At 54.1% G+C, this 24245-nt stretch overlaps 1 protein-coding gene across 1 annotated transcript in view; it reads right to left on the bottom strand.

The window, feature by feature from the left end:
- robo2 (roundabout, axon guidance receptor, homolog 2 (Drosophila)) overlaps positions 1-24245 on the bottom strand; it is a 158184-nt gene that overhangs the window by 89112 nt on the left and 44827 nt on the right. The window contains exons 2-3 of the mRNA XM_067246708.1: positions 18884-18974; positions 1181-1355 (exon numbers count right to left, since the gene is read on the bottom strand). Of these exons, the coding sequence (XP_067102809.1) occupies positions 1181-1355; positions 18884-18974 (266 nt within the window). The remainder of the gene's footprint in view (positions 1-1180; positions 1356-18883; positions 18975-24245) is intronic.

Raw genomic sequence — 24245 nt, 5'->3', positions numbered from 1 at the left:
CCTCGTATGACAGGGTACTGGCGTGCTGCAGCATGGAAGAGCAGAGAGCCAGTTGGACTGGGAGGATGTGGGAACGGCCTGTCTGCCTGCCTCTACTCAGCCAACATCTGTGGGAAGGATTCAGGCTCACATAGTGATGCTGATCCCCCCTTTCTTTTTACGGTTAGCGCAGAACCACTGCCTGTTTCGGATTTGAACTCATTTTAAAATAACTATTATGTGGCGGGTATAAAAAGAAGCATCCTTATTTCTCTGCTAGCTATACCCTGGTCGCTCTCCTCCTGAATCTGGGGCTGTTCTCTGGTCTCTCCTCCTGAGTCTGGGCTGTTCCCCTGGTCTCTCCTCCTGAATCTGGGCTGTTCCCTGGGTCTCTCCTCCTGAATCTGGGCTGTTCCCTGGTCTCTCCTCCTGAATCTGGGCTGTTTCCCTGGGTCTCTCCTCCTGAATCTGGGCTGTTCCCTGGTCTCTCCTCCTGATCTGGGCTGTTCCCTGGTCTCTCTCCTCCCTACCGGATTGCAAGCGTCATGAGCCACAAGGCCTCCGTGAGCAGAGAAAAGGGCCATCTAAAGAACATATTTCTTCCATTCCGGAGCAATTTCCCTAATCCCTGGTGAGCAGCGGGGGATGGGGGGGAACTCAGCGGGTTAGCAGGTGGTGGAGAAGGGATTGTGTGGGCGTGTCTGCATATGTGTATGTGTGTACGCATGCATGAGTGTGGGGAGAGTGTTAGTGCGGGAGAGAGCCTGTGCCTTCACGCAAGCCGGTTTAGAAGTGTTGTATTTGTGTCTGTATTGGTTTTGTTTTCCTTCCGAAATGGCTCCGGTACGTGTGTCCATGCATGGGGTTCATGTGTGTGTGTGGTGCGTGTGTGTGTGTGTGTGTGTGGGGTATTAGTGGTTCCACAGGCCTGTCTTTCAGGACTGAACCCCAGGAAGCCGCTTACTCTGAGGGATTAGTTTTAGCCAATCTGCACTAATCACAGATAAATGTTTCCCTATCGGTGAGCCATCCCGAAGACCCCTCTCACTGAAGAGGCCCCTCCACGGGCCGAGTAGAGACCGAGGGGGGGGGGGGGGGGGGGGGGGGGGGGGGGGGGCACACACCCCTACACGAAGGACCGCTGACGGGGATATGCCTCGGATTCTCATTTCTGAACTCTCACATTTAGTTCTCTTCCCACTTCGTCCCTCTCTCTCGATCTCTTTCCTCTCTTCCACCAGGTCAGAGCGCCGCGATAGAGGGATGCCCTCCAGGAAGCAGTCATCCCAGTTTCCTCCTGTCACCAGGGAGTCCCCCTGACAGCTCAGAGACGTGGCCGAAATAATGAGCTGCTCCACCGTCACCAGGCTGAACAGCTGACACAGTCAGCGTTGTCCTCCTGGTCCTCAGGGTGCGGAAGGGGGGGGGACAAGGGCAGGCTTGTTACCACTGAGTGAATGTCAGTCTGGGGGCAGCCTGTCAACTCCAGTACCAGGCTTCAGGTTGGCCCTCCTGCCAGCTATCAGGGGCAGAGACAGTCCCAGAGTTCATCCAGTCGACCGGGAGAAAGAACAGAAGATCTTCTGTGCTCCAGTCAGACCCTGAGAGCAGGTCTTACACTTCCCTACGAGCCTGGGGGAGTGGAGTGGGGGGAGGGGAGTGGGGGAGGGGAGAGTGGGGAAGGGGCCAAAGAGAGGGATGAAAACCTGTGAAACTTGGCTGCCATCCAAGCCCCCTATTCTTCTTCTGACGTGAACCCTGCCCTCGCCCTCCGCATGGCCGCTTGCCACACACACCGCTTTCTTCTTCTTCTACTCTTTACCCATTTCTTTTCCTCCCCGCTGTGTATACGGCTGCTGTTGCCTCCTGTCACTTTCTCTCTCTCTCTCTCTCTCTCTCTCTCTCTCTCTCTCTCTCTCTCTCTTCTCTCTCTCTCTCTCATCTCTCTCTCTCTCTCTCTGTCTCTCTCTCTCTCTCTCTCTCTCTCTCTCTCTCTCTCTCTCTCACTCTCTCTCTCTCTCCCTCTCTCTCTCTGTCTCTCTCTCTCTCTCATTCCCTACCTTTTTCCTCTCGCTCTCTTTCCCCCCTTCTCTCACTCAATCGCTCTCATTCTCATTCTCTCCCTGTCTGTCATTCTCTCTCACTCTGAAACAGGCACACCCTTCTAGAGGGATTGGTTCCTTTCACAATGTCTTTGTGTGTGTTTGTGTATATGTGCGTGTGTGTGAGAGAGGGTGTGTGTGTGTGTGGTTGATAAGAGCAGCTGTGGGGGGGGGGGGTTAAGACAGCCTTTTCAGTGCCTGCCAGTTCCTACAGTCCTAAAGTCTCTCTGAGAGACTGAGAGAGCGAGTGATTTATGAAGCACACTCATTTAAATGAGCGCCTTCTCTGAAAACGCCGCAAAGCTGCTGATGACCCGCACGCATACAGCAGAGCAGAGGAGAGCGTGGCTCAGGACAAGACAAAGGCTCCATCGTTCACGCCACAGATGCTGGAGCACCAAGCCTGGCAGCAGGATGGCAGCAGGAGCCTGTGGTCATGCCCATCCTCTGGGTTGGTTTTGGGGGGGTGGGGGGGGGTTGGTAGCGATAAAGAGGAGCTTAACACCTTAATATAAGCACTGTTGCAGCGGGCAGGCCGGAGGGGGAGTGTGTGTGTTTGTGTGTGTGTGGGTGGGGGGGGGTTCTCCCAGTCCTGCGTCCTCCCCAGTCAACACTGGAACTAATGTGCTTGAGCAGGATGTTTTGATGGGGCCTGCTGGAATCAAAAGCTTCCCCTGGCCATACCAGTATCATGACAACCCTCTGGCTTTGACGGGGGGCATGTAAGTGTGTCTGGTGTGTTCACATCACAGGAACACTGCACAGTTAACACTGTGGGCTATGCAGATGATGGTATAGAGCTAAATGATTCTTCATCACCCTCACACTCAGATCAATAGCAACTATCAGAGGAAAGTGTGGAAAGGCACTCTGGGCCATTTCCAATAAAACAGAGGTTTTGGAGACTAGCAAGCGCCATATTGATTTGTATCTCATGGATTAGATACGTTTTGAATTGTTCTTCGTATTATTTATTTTTTTCCCTTTGAGTTGAGTGATTTCAAAAGCTGTATTGTGCCCCAAAGCAGAGAGGGGTGTGTGTGTGTGAATCAGATACAATAAGTAGAGATTTATTATAAACTAGCAAAAGAGCAAGAAGGAAACATAGCGAGGGAGCAGGAGAGCTTGTGTTCCCCGCCAGCCAGTGTAATAACCTTTTAAATCATGTTTGACATTTTTAAGTTGGACACAGTGGTCGTCTGGGCAATATCTCGGCTGATATTAAAGCTGGTTTCTGGCAGTAATCTCATTGCTTTGTTTGACAATTCTCAATATGACCCCCTTTCCCCTCATCCTCTCGGCCCCCCACCTCCAGCCCCCCAGACTCCATTTCCCCAGGGACCCCCGTCTACCCCCAGGTTCGCCCTTACCCTGACACTGGTTGCTAATGGTCCCCTCGCTCCTGGAGGGCCGAGGGCGATACGGCAGGATGGGGGGGGTGAGGGGGGGGGGTTTGCAGGGCTCTGTTGAGTATGGATTAAATATGCACATGCTGTATGGCCTGCAAGTGCGAAAGGGATGGTGTGTGTGTGTGTGTGTGAGTGTGGAGGGGATGGGGTGTGTGTGTGCATTGTGGAAGGGTCGGGGTGTGTGTGTGTGTGGAGGGAAAGTGGTGTGTTTGTGTGTGTGTGAAGGGGACGGTGTGTGTGTGCAGTGTGGAGGGGCCGGGTGTGTGTGCAGTGTGGAAGGGCCGGGGTGTGTGTGCAGTGTGTGTGTCAGCAGCAGCGTGGATATGGCTGTCCTTTCCCTGTCCTACTGAGAACACTCCAGCTGCTAGACATGACTACTGGAGGGTGACTGACAGGCAACGGTAGTGTCTGGCAAGCCTGACACACACACGCACACACATACTTGCACGAACACACACACACAGACAACACACACTGACCCTTTCACCCACTGACAGGGGGGCAATCCCTTCCTGTAGAAGACAGCATGGAAATGAATGTCACGCACTGACACACACACTGACACACACACTGACACACACACACACTGAGACAAACCGCACATAACTCTGACCAACACATGGGTCTTTGTCAGCACACCTCACACGGTGTATTGTTACCCTGGGAAGCGTGGAGTCAAACTCTGTCAACACATGGGTGGCAGAGACACACTCGCCACTGGAGCTGCCTCGTGTTGCAAGGATCCAACCTGCTGCACCTCCACCCAGCCTCTCTCCATCACGGCCTCTCAGCCTCTCTCCATCACGGCCTCTCAGCCTCTCTCCATCACGGCCCTCTCAGCCTCTCTCCATCACGGCCTCTCAGCCTCTCTCCATCACGGCCTCTCAGCCTCTCTCCATCACGGCCTCTCAGCCTCTCTCCATCACGGCCTCTCAGCCTCTCTCCATCACGGCCTCTCAGCCTCCAAACTCCCTCTCAGTCCACAGTCCCGATGGTGCAGGTGAGAGACGGGGGAATGGCTGGAGACAAGAGGCAGGTTGGAGGAGAGACCTACAGGCCTGTTAATTAGTGTAGCACAAGAGCCTCTATAACGAGACCTACTGTACAGAAATCACTTGAGCGTGACATCAGAGAGAGAGAGAGAAGAGAGAGAAAGAAAGGAGGCAGGGCGACAATTAGGAGGAGAGGGATGAGGTTAAGAGGGGGGTAGACAATAGCAAAAAGATGGAGAAAAGGAGAGAATGTTCTGGAGCAGTGCCTGTCATCAGAGGGAGTGTATTGTATACAGGGAGCTGGTCTCCAGGGGCAGAGCGAGGTGTTGTACCTCAGACTGGAACCTGCTCTAATTGGCCCACAAGGCACCAGGGGGCGGGGCTGGGAGCAGGGCTGCAGTGACAGCCATTTCCTCAGCTGATAAATCACCCTCTTTCTCCCTCCATCCTTCCACTCTTCCTTCCTCCCTTTCCCTTCCATCCTTCCCTCCTCCCCTCCACTCCACCTGCCTTCCATCCACCCAGTCCGCTTGCCCGCGTCTCTGTCATTAAGACCCATCCGCCACAGCAGCGTCCAGGGTCAGCGTCACTGATCTGATTATTGTTATTACGTCTCTGTGCTGTACCGAACTCCGGAGCGCCTCGCCCACGCCTTCCGCAAAATTATCCATTTACTCTGTCCATTGTCTCAGCGGCTTGGTTTAATGAAAGCCGAGTGCGGTGCTCCGGTTACACACACTGGCAGAGAATCATCATCATTATTATCGTCATTAATATTGGGGATTCTTCCTGAGGTGTAGTTCATGGTAGGCACCTCCTCCATAGTGCTCAGGTAAACAGTTTAACGGCAGGTCACACAGGGTGTCACCGCGCTCTCCCGCTGCGTGCGTTACCATGGAGAGCCCGGCACGTTGAGCCTGACGCACTCTGGGTAGAAAAGGACAGGAGGAGACTTGCCTTCTGCTACCTCCCCCCCCCACACCACCCCATAATGGTTCTCCCCACACCTCACCCATGTCCAGATTACATGTCTAAATGGTGACGTCGATCCGTCATGCTACTGCAGCAAAGCCGGAGGTGCCGACAGCTAGTGCAGCAGTGAGCGGAGAGGAACCCTGAGATTAGGACAGGATCTGACCCACGAGCTGCAGGCTTAGTTAGAGGAAGGGTTAGCAGCCTTGTTAGAGCGTCCACACACACACACACTCCTGTGTCTCCCATGGGGAGGACACCCAGAACACACGACTCAAACCCTCCTTCCTCTAACCACCACTACCAAGGCAACCAACACCCCTACCGCCCCCAGCCTCTCTAAACACACACCCACACACTCACACACAAGCACAAGCACCCTCAGAGGGGCCCCCGCAGCCCAGGCCACCATATTGTCATTAGAGAGTGTGGTACGGTGAGAGAGAGAAGCGCAGCCCTTGGACACATCTCCAGAGGATGTGTACAGCACTCAGGAGAGCCCTCAGTCCCCCAGCCTGCTGCTCACACAAAGGCTCAACACAAACACTGGGGCACACTCAGGAAGGCCACCACACACACACACGCGCACAGTTCACCATGCACAAGCACACACACACACAAACAGGCCAAGGCACAAACACAAGAATACATAGGCTACTGCACACACACACACACACACATACACGTGCGCCCATAAAAAATAAGCACACTCAGATAACTACTGCAGCAGAGAAAAACAGGAGCAGATTTGGGATTGGTCTCTTCCTTAAACTGGGACAGATGCTAAAGTGGATTAAGGATTACCCTATTTCAGTCAAAACATCGCCCTCAAATAAAATCTTAATTCTTAAACGTGTACACAGCATCGTTGGAAAAGGTCCAAATACCGGACAGATTGTAGCTACAATCCCCCAGAAAGGCTTTTACCAAACAGGCTTCATGTGTACCAAGCTGAAGGTAAGTCAGGGGCAGGAGCACTATAATCATCTCCTGCATTTGTCTGTGTGTATGTATGTGTGTGTGTGTGTGTGTGTGTGAGAGAGAGGGAGAGAGGTGGTCTGGAAGAGGAGAGGGAGACAGTGGGAGGCTGAATCCCAGCGAGGGGGATTTTCTGCAGGCTAAAAGCGCCTGTGTGTCTCCAGCAGATGGACCATTGTGTGTGGGGGTCCAGGGAACAGGGTGCTGGAACCTTCTCCTCGGCCCAGGGTGGCCCACTCTTTATCCCTCTCCTCACCACTCCCTGCTCCCCCTTGGCCTTGGCTATTGTCCCCCCGCTGTTTTGTATGCTGTCGCTTTTGTGCTCCTCTATGTATCCCACTTTTGTTGCCTCTCATGAAACAAAAACACGAGCCTTTATTTTCCGTCCTGTTATTCTTTCTCGCTCCCCCCCCCCCCCCCCCCGGCGTTGTTTTGTGTCGACCGAGGAACAAGTGTTGTGCCGGTTGCGACGGGAGCAGAATGCTGAATCCAGCGTGTCCCGTGTGCCGCGCGGCAGCGTCTGCTTCCCAGGGGAGGGATGCAAAGAGCAGCACATAAATCAGCAGCCAGCCCAGACGGGCCGGGGCAAGGAAGCAGCCATCACGCAGCACTGCTGATTAGAGCAGAGGGGTCACATCTCCTCCAGGGGATCACATCTCCTCCGCTCATCTCTGCTCCCGAGGCAGGCCCGGTGACACGGCTGCAAACGCACATCCAGGAAAAATGAGCCCGAGAGAGAGAGAGAGAGGAGAGAGAGAGAGAGAGAGAGAGAGAGAGAGAGAGAGAGAGAGAGAGAGAGAGAGAGAGAGAAGAGAGAGAGAGAGAGGAGAGCGTGCACCCCGACAGAGATTCCGCTCATGATGCAGTTTTATCGAAAAAGTACGAAACTCGGCCCACTCCCGTAAACTGTGACTCTGAGGAGCGGGCCTGTCGTCAGCCTATCCTATACTTTCCTCCAGACATATAGAGATGTGTCTCGACTCCGACCATGTGGTTCCATTTGACCCTCCCTGTTTGTGGTGGGCTGTCTCGCTCTGTTAGACTCATTAATTACATCATCAGTGTTCCACTGACGAGGACACAAGGGCCAATCGGAGGCCTCCCTGGCCGCACTTGGAAACATTTCCCAGAGCACCAGGAAGACCCATTCCTCCAGCGTGTCGACGGCCCACGCCTGGCAGGACTGGCTCCGACCGCCGGGCCCAGCTCTGTGTGCTCTGGCACTACGACAGGCTGCCTGCCTGCCTGCCTGGCTGTCACACACCACTCTGGCCCTTAGGGCCCGTGCAGGCTGGAGATACCCGACCAGGGTCCTCCTACGCTCCCCTCAAACAACCTGCCCACTCAGAGCACAGGAGAGACTCAAAAAAAAAAACGCCAGGCCCCGACCATATTTATGACTGCCTAGAAAAGCTGTAGTTAATTACAGTGTTTTAGACTTATAAATGACAGATTGCGGAGCTGCCGGTATAATTAGAGCAGGAGAGGCAGGGATCTGGGTTGGGCGAGCAAGGCAGGGAGAGAGGAGCCGAGTGGGGCAACGACTCTGGGATGCCCCAGTGGGCCCTGGGAGTTCTCCTAAAGACCAGGCCTGCCCCTGAGGAGGTCCCTGGGGTCAGGGGTCAAGCCAATGGCCTGCCTTAATACACTCCATATCGTCAGCTACATCAGGGAGCGATTAGGGGTCTCACCTTACCTCCTCATCTCAAAATAGACAGGATTCAATAGAACATAATGCACATGTAAAAACTGTAAACGGTTGCATCATTCAGCAGGTGTGCCGGTAGCTCTCTCTCTCTCTCTGTAAGTGTGTGTGCGCGTGTGTGTGTGTGTGTGAGAGATAGATTGAGAGAGAGGCTGTCACCCTGGGGAATACTGGCCTTAATCACCAGCCTCCTTCAACAGGCCTCTCTCTCACCTGTGACTGAATCATTACTGTACACAAGCATCCACACACAAGGGCCTGGTTTTGCGGGGGGGGGGCCTGTCACCCAAGACAGATGCCAGCCTACAGAGGGTCGCCCCTGTCCCCATACCCACCCCCGCCCCCCCAGAGCCCCAGGCTACGGGCCCTCTCTCTCATTAGGGGTGCTGACAGGGCCTGTCCTCGGCCTGATCCCTCATCATTACAGCATGTCAAATCTCCCTGTCCACACACACACAGATGGACACACACACACACAGTCCTGTAGAGGTTGACAAGGGTGCTCCAGGGTTAAATGTGGCAGAGGCAGCTCTGATAGTGAGCCCAGACAGAGGGAGAGAGGTGCAAGGGGGAGGGAGGGCTGAGGAGTGCACACACTGAAAGACAGAAACTGAATGGAAATAATGGTTTGGAAATGCCTCAACAATGGCTGAAACAAAGGACCTTCCCCACAAACAAACAAATCAGGAACACACAAACCAGCCCCCCAAACACAGGGAGTGTGGAGTGAGAGGCCGCAGCAGGAACTGGAGAAGCAGGTCTGGAGGGCAGGGCATCTGCTGTGTCCCGCCTGGATCAGCACTCTGCTGCTGCTGCTGCATGCTTAATTCAGCTCCCATCTCTCCTCCAGCCATGTCAACTAGCCCAAAGACACAGCATATGGAGGCAGGGGTGGAGGGGGAAGGGAGGGAGAGGATGAAGGGGAGAGGGGGAGGAGGGGAGGAGAGAGGAAGGAAGGAGGGGATGGAGGGGAGGAGAGATGGAGGGGAGGAGGGATGGAGGGGAGGAGAGATGGAGGGGAGGAGAGATGGAGGGGAGGAGAGATGGAGGGGAGGAGGGATGGAGGGGAGGAGAGATGGAGGGGAGGAGGGATGGAGGGGAGAGGGGAATGGAGGGGAGGAGAGAGGAAGGAAGGAGGGGATGGAGGGGAGGAGAGATGGAGGGGAGGAGAGATGGAGGGGAGGAGGGATGGAGGGGAGGAGAGATGGAGGGGAGGAGGGATGGAGGGGAGAGGGGAATTGAGGGGAGGAGGGATGGAGGGGAGAGGGGAATGGAGGGGAGGAGGGATGGAGGGGAGAGGGGAATGGAGGGGAGGAGGGATGGAGGGGAGAGGGGAATGGAGGGGAGGAGAGATGGAGGGGAGGAGGGATGGAGGGGAGGAGAGATGGAGGGGAGAGGGGATGGAGGGGAGGAGAGATGGAGGGGAGAGGGGAATGGAGGGGAGGAGGGATGGAGGGGAGAGGGGAATGGAGGGGAGGAGAGATGGAGGGGAGGAGGGATGGAGGGGAGGATAGATGGAGGGGAGAGGGGATGGAGGGGAGGAGAGATGGAGGGGAGAGGGGAATGGAGGGGAGGAGAGAGAGCGGGAGAAGGGGGAACATGTCGGGGGTGGGTTCTGAAAACCAGGACTGGAGGGTGAGGTTTGAGAGATATAACTGCAGTCTCATTCAGTTCGGCGTATGGCAATTCCACCGTGCAAAAGCTCAAAGTGTCCATTACTTTACACCCTATAGAAGGTTCTTCTGTGAAACATCACAGTTATTTCAGGAAACTCCCCGAGGAGAGTCGTAACTCCCCACCTCAATGCACTCAGACAGCAGGGGAGGGGGGGAGGTGTCACACTGTAGGTGTGTGCGCGCGTGTGTGTGCGCGCTCGCATTTGTGTGTGAAAGGCATCAATACACTACTGCATCTTCTTAGCATAAAACTGGTGACTGATGAAGACGTAAAACAAACACAACACAGCAATGCACCCCGATCCGAGCAAACATCCCCATGATTAACCCGTCACGCTCTTAAAAGGCCTTTGTCTACTGAATGAGGATAAAATGACTCACCTGAAAGATGGGATTGGGAAGAGGGACATAGCACCGTCAGGCAGACGAGGCAAAAGGAGAGAAACAGAGAGAGAAAAAAAACATTAGACAGAGATTCAAGATGGTAAATACACACCGTAAATAAAAAGGGAGTGTGTGAGTGAGCACCACACGGTAACATTCCACTTCCTCTGGAAGCAGCTGTATTCAATCAGCAGATATGGACTGAGTTTACCTTCATCCCAAACATCCTTCATCCAGCAGAGCACTATCTGTGCACCCCAGCCAGCCAGCCAGCCAGCCAGCCAGCCCACCAGCCCACCAGCCAGCCAGCCAGCCAGGGAGGGGGAGACAAAATGCCCGGCAGTTCCCTAACAAGACCTTTTACTAGTCCTCTTTTGCAGCTACATTAAAGACGTTTAGCTAAGGCAGGAGTTATCAACAGCACATCTAAAGATAAGCATGGGAGGGGAGAGAGGGACGGGAGGGAGGAGGAGAGGGAGGCCGAGAGAAGGGAGAGAGGGAGAGGGAGCGTTTGTAAAAGAAATCATTAATGCAAATGAGTCCCTGGACTCTGATGGACTGGTGTTAGTGGAGGGCTCTGCTGTTTTGGAAGCTTCATTGTTATTCATGATGCTGCTGGTGAGGATGGGGGTGGTGGTGGTCTGTTTGAAGTATCGCCGGGCCTGGTCTTATCGACCATCGCTGCGGGGGCAGCGGTGGGGGGGGGGGGATGGGGGGGGCACCAACCTCAAACCAGCCCTCTCTTCTGTCTGTCTGTCTGTCAGTCTGTCAGTCTCCCTCTCCTTAGGCTTGTGTGTATCTGTAGCACTACCACAAGCTGAGATCCTTCCTGGTGTATTTAACATACACCTGTAGGATGTCTGGTGCTAACGTGCTTGTGTGCTGCTCCCCAGCATGTAGAAGCCTGCTGGAATTCTCCACGACTCCAGACGACGGGCTCAACCTCAATGCAATTTTCGAAGACGGGTTCTTCCGAGAAAACAACTGCTACCTCAAAGAGTAGCACCTCAGAAGTCTCCGGAACATTCCGTCAGACGTCCCCTGGCAGGCGGTGTCTGTTAACAGCCCGCTGTGCTGTAGACTTCAGACTGTAATAATACACCAACACGAGAGACTCGTCTGTCAACCTCTCTGTCAGACCTCAAACACGTGTGTGTGTGTGTGCCACATGTGTGTGTGTGCGTGCCACATGTGTGGGTGGGTGTGCGTGCGTGCGTGTACACTGCACTTTTTCCCTTGGTGAAGCATGTGTCCATGTGTCCCAGGAGCCAGTGCGATGGACAGGGGGGTGCGAGACACAAATATGACTGGTGCCGTCCCAGGGTATAGACAGACCCTGTCAACAGGCCTGTCAGACACACGCGAACACACACACACGCGCGCACGCACACACACACAGTCACCACCAAGACCTCCGACCTGCACTAACAGCATCATCTGCATATTAGCAATGCTCTCCAATTATATTCTGTCTGTCAGTTCCCTCTCACCTACTAACAATCAATACAGCTCGTCCTGAGAGTGCAGGTGAAGCATGTCGGAAGGTGGGGGGGGTATGTGTTTGAGAGAGAGAGAGAGAGAGAGAGAGAGAGAGAGAGAGAGAGAGAGAGAGAGACACAGAAAGAGATAGAGAATGACCTTTTTCCATCTATCCCATGACCTACTTCAGCGAAGGAGGGGAAGGAGAGATGAAGGGGAGACATGATCAGAATAGGAAGGAGGGATGGATGGATGAATGAATGGATAAATAAGTAAAGAGCTCATCCGGATGTTAACATGACTGCTGCCTCCTACCTTCTACCCACAGAGCAGACAGACAGACAGACAGGTAGAGCTGGGACAACAAAACCCATGACAGGACTGGGATATATTTGGCCAAACATAACATCCTAAATGGAGTCATCATGGGCAGATTGTGTTAACAGTGCTAATGTTTTTAATCTCACTAAAGCCTCAGTAAAACCAGTTCTCAGCAGATAATGTGGTCGTGTTCATTGTTCTACGGTAAAACCAATCCAAACTACGGTAAAACCAAAACTCAATCACGTGTGTGTCATTGTTAGGATAGAGAGCAGACGTTGGGTAAATCTTGTTTTAAGAGGATGTTGGCTAATTCCCTCTTAGTACAGAGAGATGAGACTATGTAAACAGCTGAGGCTGTGATGCAACCGGAATCTAACACTGATGCAATGACCAACCATTCCAGGAAAAACACACTGAACCATGCCTCTCGCTCCCTCACTTGCTCCCTCCCCGCCTCCCTCCTCCTCCCTCCCCGCCTCCATCCCTCCCTCCTTCCTCCTGCTCCTCTCCCCCCCGCTCTGCGCGACCTCGGTTCACCCAGGGTTGGTGGGGCAGCCAGGCAGAATCTATCCGTCTGAGATCAAGGGGAAGCAGGAAGCTGGAGGAGGTCGGTGAGGAAAGATTGCCTATCCAGGCATGAACACCAGGACAGGAACACAGGTCAACACACTGCTACTCTGCCAGTCCCCAGTCTGCACACACGCACGCACACACACACACACAGTCTGCAGTCACGCACGCACACCTCAACACAGCAACTGTGGTGTTTTTTCAAGTAGGGTAGAAGGATCACATAGCTTGTTACGTTGGCTACTGTATTTTCCACCGAAACAGTAGTGTAAAATTATAGTGTTATGTTTCGACACAGAAATTACATGTTTTCATTCTCTCCATCACCCCCACCCTCCCCAACCCTCCTGTCTTTCACTGACACTGTTACATCTAACACCACTAATACATGCAGACACACACACACACACACGCACACACACTGAGCTGTGTGTCAACAGTCTCGGGGGAGCACCACTGAGGTGTGAAGAGTGTGGCAGGATCACAGGCCTCTCCTCCAATTACCCCCCAATCTGGCCTCGTCTAATCTCCCTCTGAAAACACCCCGGCTGGAAATGATGCAGAAAAATCCAGCCAGGCTGCCAGGTCGCCTGCCAGGTCGCCTGCCAGGTCGCCTGCCAGGTCGCCTGCCAGGTCGCCCGCCAGGGCCACAGCAGCTAATCCTGGGCCACTGGAGTGCTCAAAGCCCCTGCCTCTGGAAATACCATTACAGGACTCCTGGGCTCCAGGTATCAGAGCAGCCTCGGAGCTGACTGCCTCTGCTCACAGGGCTCCACCTGGGGTGCCTGGTGTTCGGGGGGGGACACACCGCTGAACGGAGAGAGGCCCTCTCACATGTGTTGAGGCAGGGCGGAAGGCCTTGGATGCCCTGGTGACACACTGGGGGGGGGGGGGGGGGGGGGGGGGGGGGTTGGGACCACACCTCGACCATGTCCCTTCTATCCAGGAGTCTCCATTAGCAGGAAGGCTGCCTTCCGGGTTGACATCCCAGCAAACCCCTCCGCCGCATATAGCTGTGCACCAATCAATAGGAATCCAATTGAATTTCAATACGCAGCCCCGTAGAAATGCATCAGTCACCGTCTAGTCTTCTGGAATGTGATGTTAATTAACATCTCTGGAATAGCTGGTGATTTCCATAAGTCAATCGTGATTGAAAATGAGTGATGGCCATAGAAGCATCACTAAAAATACAGAGGAGCCACAAGGCTCGTCTTTGATCCGAGCGCTTAGTTGAAATTGATTGCAACAGCCGTGGACAGCTCCTGCTGTCTGTCCCGCTCTAACTATAGAGCCGCGTTTCATCAGGCTCTCGTCGCACTGTTGTCTGGCCTACAGCTATCTAGATGGAGGGATGGAGAGAGGGAAGGATGGATGGTGGGAGAGAAGGATGGACGCAACGATGGGGGGGTGAATGGAGTAGTAGTGGGGATGGAAGAAAGAGCTCTGGCCCTTTAGCAACAGCAGTGGAGTGACGTCTCTCTTTACAGCTGACTGAATGTGCGCACTTTAATGGCTGCACAACAAACTGGCACATTTCCCAGCTTAGCTCATTGTTTAACCAAGAGCGACCCGGTCCAGCCAGGCCTAGCCTAACCTGGCCGAGCATGCACATGCTGTCACCATGGCCGCAGGTCTTCCCAGACATAAACACATTGGGTATTTTTATCCACACCACATCATACCAGCCAGCCCAGTAGCCAGCTGCTCTCGATCCTGTGGCTGGCACATCTGGTGTACAGGCTAGGCCGGGCTTAGACAGTGCTGGCTAGGCAAGGCCGAGTTAGGCTCGGCAAAAGTAGTCTAGGCTCAGGTAGACCAGTTTGGGCTGCACCAGACAGCCCTTCTCTGCTGCTCTTCGCCACACAGAGAGCAGTAGGCTCTGAAGCGCTGATCTACAGTCATTACTAGAAGTCCTGGGGGAGGTTGTGGGTGACCTCCATCCTTCTGTAGCTTCAGCACCTGTCCGCCTCCTGCCCAAGGTGCCCCCGCCTCCACAGACCCACAGAGACCACGGGGGGGGGGGGGAAACCGCATCTATTCTTTATAGAACTGGGATTAAGGAGCCCTTCACCTCCCCCTTATCCCTCCATTCCACCCCCACACTTCCACCCTACACCCCCCCCACAGTACTAAATTACTCCACACAGCATCCTGACTTCTATTAGGCCTCTCAGTCTGAATGCCTTCAGCATGACGAGCCCTGCAGCTACAGAGAGCTGGTAATGATGCAGCAGGCTGCGTACAGAGAAACCACATCAACACCCCCCCCAGCCCCCTCCCCCACCCCCCCATCTGCGCTCCCCGCCGCCCTACATCACCCCCGCTCTCTCTTTCTCCACCTATTCTTTGGGGTTTGACTTCTCCGTCTTTGTCTTTGGCTTGATGAAGTCTCTAGAAGTCAAGCAGACTGAAGGAGGGCCCCGTCCTCCTCTTTATCTATGTGGAGGGGGGCTCCAAGAGCCAACATCCCCCCCCACCCCCCAAACACACACACACACATACACACACTCAGGCCAATCCACACCCCGCCTCCGGTCCTGAACAGGCTCCTCCATCCATTACTGACATAGGGGGGTGGAGACGTAAATTATGGAGGACCCCCACAAGGTGCCTACAACAGTCCTCTCAATATTCCGCACGACATCTGCATTCCAGTGCAGTCCACAACCAGGAAACACAAGCTCCCTTTTCACTTCATTCCTCAAAACCTGGAGCACAACACACGACATTGAGTTGCATTTTTCTAATTTGCTAGTTTGCCAATCATTCATAATAATGAACACGCCGTCGTTACCGTGGAGTGAATGAGATGAATGTTCTAGCATGTTTTGTGCTAGACGTGGAACATGCATGTATTAGCATGTGGGCTGATAAGCAGTCAGTCATGGGTGACATGAACAGGCGCTGAGAGACTCACAAACAGAGCGTTAGCGAACACTCGCGCCACACAATAAGTCTGCACAGCCTTTGTTCGGGCCGACACATCCCTCGCTTTCCTCTCCCAGAAAAACAAACAGAGCGATAATTAACATTCCTCTCTCAGCATCTTTCCATTACAGCTGCAGTAATGAAAGCTGGAGATAAAGTCTTGAACGTTCTCTCTCTACCTACCTCATTTCCAGAGTCAGGCCGTTTTGAAGCGACCATTAGCAATTACTTTCTGTGCCTAGAGGACAACATTTTATCTCCTGTAATATAATTATGAAAATGATGTGGTACACCGAATCGTAATAGAACTAATATTTTCAAATGACTTCATGCACTGTCCCGTGGCTGGTTAGACTGACCGAGGCCGAACTGGACCTGAGAATCCATGACGATGAGCAGTCTGTCGGATGGGACTCCCTGTCCTTGCAGTCATCTCCTCCCCATGTCTGTCAGCAGAGACACCCTCCTCCTCCCCTCTCCTCTCCTGATCAGTACCCATCCCACACCCTGACTATGATTTCCAAAGAGCGATGTGATAGCGACATGAGATTCAAATGAGATCGTGAGATGCCTTCACTATCACCTCCATCCCTTCCCCCCCGACCCCTTCCCAGGGATGTATTCCCCATAGATAGGTTCTACTCTAATCCTCAAACAGTGTGGACGTGTGTAGCCATTAGCTGAACCCCCCCCCCCCCACCCCCAAACCCCATTCTCTCCATTGGGAGGTTCAGGTTAATATTACATTTGTGAGTCAGACTACATTTCTTATTTATTTGAAGGCAGTCTAGCATGAAAGAGTGTTCACGGGGCAAGGCATTGAATCGACTGACCTCCATCTCCCCCTCTATAAGATCAGCATGTCCCCCCCTCCACACCCCCACCCCTACCCCCACACCCCCATCCCCACCCCCCAACTCCTACCGCACCTGGGGGATGAGGGGAGCGAGGGGAAAGGCTGCTTTCCTAACCTCTCCACAGCCTCGTTTGTCAGCTCTCAGAACAAGCCACGGTGCTTGTGCCTCAAACCGCTCCTTCAGAGACAAAGTCATTGTCATCAAAGCCACCGTTACCGAGAGGGGTTGGAACACTTTGTCTCCTCTCCATGCGGGATGACAGGCCTAATGTGTCCCTCCGCAGCGACAAGTGCCATTGTCTGCAGTCGTTTCTGAGTGCAGTACACAGCAACACTGTCTGAACATCCGCTCACCAGGGAGGAGAGGAGGGGGGCGATGGAGGGGCGGAGGAGAGGAGGGGGAGGTAAAGACAGCGGGAGGAGTGGAGGGAGAGAAAAGGCACGCAGAGGGTAATCAGTCTGTCTATATGACCTTGAAATGGTCATGACTTCATCTGGAGTCAGACGGAGACCAGCAGATATGAAAGAGGTTGTGAGAGAGTCAGGGTCGTCCACAGCCAGATTTATGACGTCCATAAAGCACGACATCAAGTCCTGGGAGACCACTGATGCCCGATTCAAGATGGCCACCACAGGAGGACAACAGGAGGAGAGAGCGCCTCAAACAACCAGGTGTGTCTCCAGAACCAAACCCTGGTACTGGGGAATGTTCTCCGCTGTCAGTGGTAGAGAGAAACTCTAGGGGTCTCTGACAGCGATTCAAGCCCCTGGTGTATCATCTCTGCATTATGTAAAAGCACTTATTCTGTCATTTCCATTTATTTCCCCAACAGTGCCCCCCCCCCACCTCTCTCTCTCTCTCTCTCTCTCTCTCTCTCTCTCTCTCTCTCTGGACCCCCTCTATCACTCTCTGAACCCCTTCCCCTCCCCCCCCTCCCTCTCTCTCCGTGACCCCTAACCCTCCCTCCCTCTCTTTCTCTCTCTATGAGAGCCCGGCCCTTCCCCTCCATCCCTCCCTCTCTACCTCTCTTTCTCCCTCTCTCTCTCTCTCTCTCTCTCTCTCTCTCTGAGAGCCCGGCCCCTCCCCTCCGTCCCTCCCTCAGAGTCTCTCTCGCTCTTCAGCTAGCAGGCCTGACTGCTGTGTGACCCCTGTCCCGATGACGCGGCCCTCTCCTTCAATCCCAGCTCCTTCTCCGTCCTCTCTCTTTGTTCCCCAGCACAGCCACTCAGAGGAGAACCGGCACTCAAGGCAGGGAGGACAGCCCCGGGTCTACCCCTCCCCGGTGAGGTCTTTGTGTTCACGGTGGTGGGATGATCACCATGTATATTTCATGTGGTCTCTCTCCCGTCTCTCTGCTTGGCCTCCAGTAACAGGCAGACAACAACACAACATGAGGATCCCCGCGACCTCGCCGAGGAATTCGAACACGCAAACACGCACGCAAACACGCACGTTAACACGCACGCAAACACGCACGCAAACACACGCACGCAAACACGCACGCAAACACACGCACGCAAACACGCACGTTAACACGCACGCAAACACGCACGCAAACACGCACGTTAACACGCGCACGCAAACACACGCACGCAAACACGCACGCACGAAAGCCTTCACACCACTCACATTAAACAGGGGATATTTTCACGGCGAGGAAGCAGGATGGATATGAAGTAGGAGGTGGATAATTGACGGGGAGACTAAGAGGAGCAGCTGTGAGCGGGAGTCAAAACGCCAGGTACCACAGCGTGAACTACAACCCCTGCTCTACAGCCAATCATCACTCTCCTTTCACCGGCCCTCACCCAATAATAACTCTGTGTTTTAATGGGGCGTCTGGATCACATCCACAATCCCCTTTCATCACATCCACGGCTTGTCGCCACAGAGCAGAGAGAGATTCAACAGATACTCATCCAATTAAATGGAAAATCCAATCCTTTTTTCCCCTCATTAACTGAATGGAAGTCGCTGTGCAATGAAAATCACGTCCATCATCGCAGTGTTACCGTCACTGATATTTACCACTCCTGGCTGGACAAGGCCTAGCAAGCTCGCTCCAGTCTCTGCTCCCTGTTCTATGTACAGTGCAGTGCTGTGCAGAGCTGTGCAGTGTTGGATCCGGTCCATCTGTGTACAGTAGTGGCCTAGTCAGATCAGAGCAGCGACAACAGACCTTCTAATAGAACCCGACACTAGGGGAGCATGCCGTCACCAGGGACATCCGAATAAATTAGCTTATAATTTAATTTTTCTCCATTAGGGAAACAGCCAAGTAATAACTCACACAGTGGAAGCCTCTCTTCCACTAATGTCTTCATGTTCGAGCAGACAGTCAGTGTTGGGGGGGGTGGGGCTGTCACAGGGCTGTCATTTGTACACACACAGAGTTGTCCTCGTTTCACGTCTCATCTGGCTGCTGTCTCCCACTGTTGTGCAGATCCATGCAGATCTATCCCCCCCTAAGAGGCTCTTCGTCAATAGCGCCATGGACCTCCAGCTCCGGACGACGAGAGGCTCACCTGTTCCTGACCGCTGCACTGGAGACGGGCAGGCAGGCCGCTGGGTTTCAGCTGGTCGGTCCACAGCTGCCTCAGGATGAGGGCGATGTGTCTGAGCGGCCATTATCACAGCACCGGACAGCCTGGTCTATAGAGCTGTGTGCGCAGGTGGAGACAAAGCCTTAGGACTGTGGGTGCACAGGTGTGTGTGTGTGTGTGTGTGTGTGTGTGTGTGTGTGTGTGACTGGGCTGGCGGTCCCCAGCTGTTGACAGGAGTCCAAGGCCCCACCTTCATGCTCAGTGATCCAGGTAATTACTTCATCCCTCTGACCCAAACTCACTTCAACCACCCCCACCCCCCTGGCCAATCACCTCCTCCCCCCGTAATGCCGTCACCCAGGCCCTGGAGACCCACAGATAGGACTCCCATCGTGCTCACAGCAGATACAGCTCCATTAGACCCTCAGAACGACGATTATCACAATCCAGCCAGCAATCTTGCCGGTCCCAATCTAAGGCTCCACTCCGCCCAGTAGAGATGAGCCATTGAGAAGGTAACTACAGGTCTGGCTACTTGTATTTAATGGCGTAGGCTGTCCCTTTGTCAATGGGAAGCATTTAGGTCATCATAGAGCCATCATCTGAGGGGTCCAGGAGAACAGGGCCACCCTACCCAAGCTGACCCCCAGGGGAGTGGACCACAGCCAGCCACAGGGAGGAGCTAATCCCCCCCCCCCCCCCAGAGGTTCTGGGACTATCTGCCTGTCTGGATTCTTACAGGAGCTGGACATGCAATCATCTCAGGCCAGATTGAACACAAGTAGCCTTGAGGAGTAGGAGGAGAACACGCCAATTCATCCCGCAAATGCAGCCGACTTTCTCCTTATCCTCTCCTCCTCCTCTCACCTCCTCCTCCTCATCCCCCTCTCACCCAGCCCCTCCCCTCCTGGGAGAACAGACACCAGGAGGGCCCTGATGATCAGTAATTTCACAGCTGACAGACTTCCCGTTTCTCCATTTGATATCATTTGTACAAAGAGGGAAAATAGCAATGCTCCATGCCTCTCTCCCGCCACATATAACCCTCTCTATGTCCCCTGATCAGCTTGGAGCTCTGCTTGGAGCTGGCAGGCTGTTGTGGAGGGCTGTCTCTGCTCTCTCCTGTACTGTAGCTACAGGACAACTGAAGGAAGTGGGCAATGGAATTAAGACAATTAGCTGTGCTCTAGTCTGTATCTGTCTGTATGTGAGAGAGATAGTGTGTTGGTGCGCGTGCATGTGTGTGTAAGAGAGTGTGTGTGTATGCGAGTGTGTGTGTGCGTGTGTGAGAGAGAGGTGTGTGTGTATTCCCAAAAGTACCTCTAGTACAGAGAGGAGCAGTGGAAGGGCATTGCCCCTGCTCCAGCCCCAGTGGCTTTAATTAGAGATTAGCATTCAGATACACACTATCAGCAAACACCTGGACATCTGGGCACGGTTCACCACACACACACACACACAGCCTCATGTTTATTTCACAGTGCAGCACCTCACACGTGTGTGTACTGATGTGAGTGTGTGTATACGCTTTTCGTATACAAAGTTATTATTGTGCGTGCGAAGCACAGGCACACACGCTCGCAAACAGCTGTGCTTCTGCCGGCCTTCCCACCCTGCACTGGACTGACCTGGACCTGGGCCTGCCTTCTCACTCCCCCCTGTGCCCCCCCCCATCCCCCTCATCCCCTAGCCTGTCCACCCTAGAGGGGCTGTGTCAGCTGGGCTGGCTGGGGATCAATGCTGGGGAAACAGCCTCATAATGGCCTGGATTAATGATGAGAAATTTGGCGTCACCTAGTGAGCTCCTGGACATTCATCACTGGGGAGGTGGGGGTTGGCACTGGAGGCTCTTAGCCCCTCTAAGTGGGTAGAGGAGAGAGGGAGAGTGGGGAGAGGGGAGAAGGGGAGTGGGGAGAGTGGGGAGAGGGGAGAGGGGAGAGTGGGGAGAGGGGAGAAAGGGAGTGGGGAGAGAGTGGGGAGTGGGGAGAGGGGAGAGGGGGAGAGGAGAGAGAGGGGAGAGTGGGGAGAGGGGGAGAAGAGAGAGGGAAAGTGGGGAGAGGGGGAGTGGGGAGAGGGGGAGAGGGGGAGAGGAGAGAGAGAGGGGAGAGTGGGGAGAGAGGGAGAAAGGGAGTGGGGAGAGGGGGAGAAGAGAGAGGGAAAGTGGGGAGAGGGGGAGTGGGGAGAGGGGGAGATGAGAGAGGGGAAAAGAGAGGAGAGAGGGGGGTGGAGAGAGAAGTAAGAGGGAGGGGGGGTGAGAGGAGGATGTAATGGATGCTCTATGTGCTATCACTCCATGGCAGGATGGACATGATATAGCCTTTAGCTGCCGTTTCACACCGTGGCTGCTGGAGAATGCTGCCTGCTTGAACGAGGCCGCCAGACATCAATCTCACACCGAGGAACACTTTACATCTCTCCCTCTTTCACTTCATCTGCCCTTTTCCTCCCCAGCTCCTTTGTGCAATAACCCTGGGAGAGAGAGGAAACTGAAACAGAGAGGGAACCAAGAAAGGGTCGGCTCCATCCATTCCTGCTGCCGTGACAGGAGAGGCGTAACCTGGAGAGAAGGATGGGGAGAGGAGAACCAACTGGAAACGCGCCATTCAAGTGCATTTCTCCAACCAGACAAATAGGCTTTCACCCACACCCGAGGCCAGAGGGAGACACACACACACACACACAGTGTCCTGACTCTCCATTACCCAAACATGATAATGGGGCCAGAAGCCCTCTCTTTGTGCTACAATCATGCCACCCTAAGAAGCTGCTTTCTGCTCCAGACACGATTCATGAAAGGATGGAGGGGATGCTGTCTGCTTCCTTGCTGTCCTGCTGCTAATGGAGGGTCCTCTGTCCCTGCCTGCCTGCCTGCCTTCCTCCCCATGGCCCTTCCTGATGGGTGCCGTAGAAACATGGCCCCTCTCTCCAAGAAACAACCATCCCTACCTCTTCTATTCAAGCAAGCAGACAGGCAGCTATGCAGGCAGCTAGGCAGCTAGGCAGGCAGACAGGCAGATAGGCAGCTAGGCAGCTAGGCAGGCAGACAGGCAGATAGGCAGCTAGGCAGCTAGGCAGCTAGGCAGGCAGACAGGCAGACAGGCAGATAGGCAGCTAGGCAGCTAGGCAGCTAGGCAGGCAGACAGGCATATAGGCAGCTAGGCAGGCAGCTAGGCAGCTAGGCAGCTAGGCAGCTAGGCAGGCAGACAGGCAGATAGGCAGCTAGGCAGGCAGACAGGCAGATAGGCAGCTAGGCAGGCAGACAGGCAGCTAGGCAGCTAGGCAGGCAGACAGGCAGATAGGCAGCTAGGCAGACAGACAGGCAGATAGGCAGACAGACAGGCAGATTCCCAGTCTTCCCAGGATGAGGCCGCCAGAACACCTAAATCCACTGTAGCCATGCCACTAATGGACACATGGCCTCCATCCAGCAGGAATGTGGAAGGTAAGCAGACATCAGGACCTGATGCTGTCGGGGCTGGGGGGGTGGGTGGGTAGGTGGGGGGACTGAGGGTAGTGAGGGTGGGGGCAATTAAGCGCGTGGCTCGGGGGGGGGGGGGGATGCAGGTGTGTGCTCCAGTGATAAGGACAGGAGCGCTCCCATTACTCATCCCCCCTTCCGACAGCAGCAAATAGGCAGCCTGCACATGACGAGGCGTCCCTGGCAGCTTCCTGCCGCTCTGCCTCACCCGAGGAGGGGGGGGGGGGGGGCAGAGATAGCGGCGCAGAGCACATTTCATCATGCCAGGAAAGGGGGGGGGGGGAAATTGGTGTGTGCAAAAAAGTGATTTAGAAAAACGAGGCGAATCTGCAGGCTGGCTCGTTTCAAAGCAATTAAGATATTAATTAAGTGTTGCTGGTGCCACTTTATATTACTGATAGCAGGTTTTATTATAGCTAAAGTGCCACATTAATGGAGTATATGGCAACATTATTTCCAAGGGATTTATTTGCAAAACATGACAAATATCATTATAGAAGCAGTTGAAAACATGTAAAAAGATTAAACAATAGTTCACTTTACAATACATTATTGAGACTAAGAAACTACATTAGCAAAATGTCATGTTGCTGTAAGTGACACTGAACTCACCCAAGCAACTCAAATTGTCAAGTAACCTTAGACTAAAGTGTTCATTCCAACCCCTAACCTTCAAATGCAGGACAGGAAGTTCAAGATGTGGACTTTGCATCATTGCAAGTCCAGAGGTGGGTAATTAGCCACAACAAATGCTTGGTTAAGCAGATAGGGAAAGCGGTGCCTCCAGTCCTGGCTCTGGATGACCTTCCTGCTGGCTGTGTTAGGACAGGAGTGCCTAACCTCTACACACACACACGTCCAGGACACTGCGGGTCACACTGATGCTGTGCCTTTGTCAATGCTCCCAATACAGTCAGTCAGTAATATGCAGTACCTCCAGAGAGAGAGAGAGGAGGGGGAAGGAGAGAGGGAGAAAGAGACAGATCGAGGAAGGGAGGGAGAAGAAGAAAGAGAGAGACGGGAGGGAGAGAAAAGAGCGTTCCCCAGAGTGCTGATGGCCCCTTCCTCGCTGTCAGCACTTCCTGTGTGAGCTCCGATGCCTGGGGCGAAGGACATCCTGTCTGGCTCTGTCGACAAGCAGCAGCGTGCTGTTTCATGTGCAGCAGCATGCATATGGATGGGCAGGTTCCACCTCTCCACATGGGACTGGGACCTGAGCAGTAGGGGGGCTACAGGAGAGGGGCTGCAGGGGCCAGGCTGCAGGGGCCAGGCTGCAGGGGCCAGGCTGCAGGGGCCAGGCTGCAGGGGACCCTGGTAAAGGGCATCTCTCTTCTGTGACACTCCTATTGTCATCTCTGACATTTAGCATCGTCCCCTTCAGATGTGCGGGGGCGCCATCTCCACCCCCACTTAACCCGCCGCGGGGCCGCGGGGCCGCTGAGGGCCTCCACTGAGGGCTGGAGCTGAACATGAGCATGGCCAGTTGATTTCCGTCAAGGTGAAAAAGAAAACACATTACAGCCAGCTCCAATTTCGGCAGAAATAAATCTGCAGACATTTTTTTTTCTTATTTGTTGGGCTCTTGACTAACATGACACACACTTGCTGATCTCAGCAGTTCCCCTATAAGCCCACAGAAGAGCCTCAGCACCTGCCCCAGGCCCAGCCCCAGGCCCAGCCCAGCCCCAGGCCCAGCCTGCCCTCGCCTCCCCCAGCCTCCACCTCAGCCCCAGCCTCCACCTCAGCCCCAGCCTCGCCTCAGCCCCAGCCTCCACCTCAGCCCCAGCCTCGCCTCAGCCCCAGCCCCCTTGTATGAGGAGCTGTGTGTGGCAGTGTGTGATAGAGAAGACTCCTTGGCATGGAGGC

The sequence above is a fragment of the Osmerus mordax genome, chromosome 11, assembly GCF_038355195.1.
Source record: "Osmerus mordax isolate fOsmMor3 chromosome 11, fOsmMor3.pri, whole genome shotgun sequence".
Lineage (NCBI taxonomy): Eukaryota > Metazoa > Chordata > Actinopteri > Osmeriformes > Osmeridae > Osmerus > Osmerus mordax.
The sequence above is the reverse complement of the archived record's forward strand: the minus strand, read 5'-3'. Positions and strand labels throughout refer to the sequence as shown.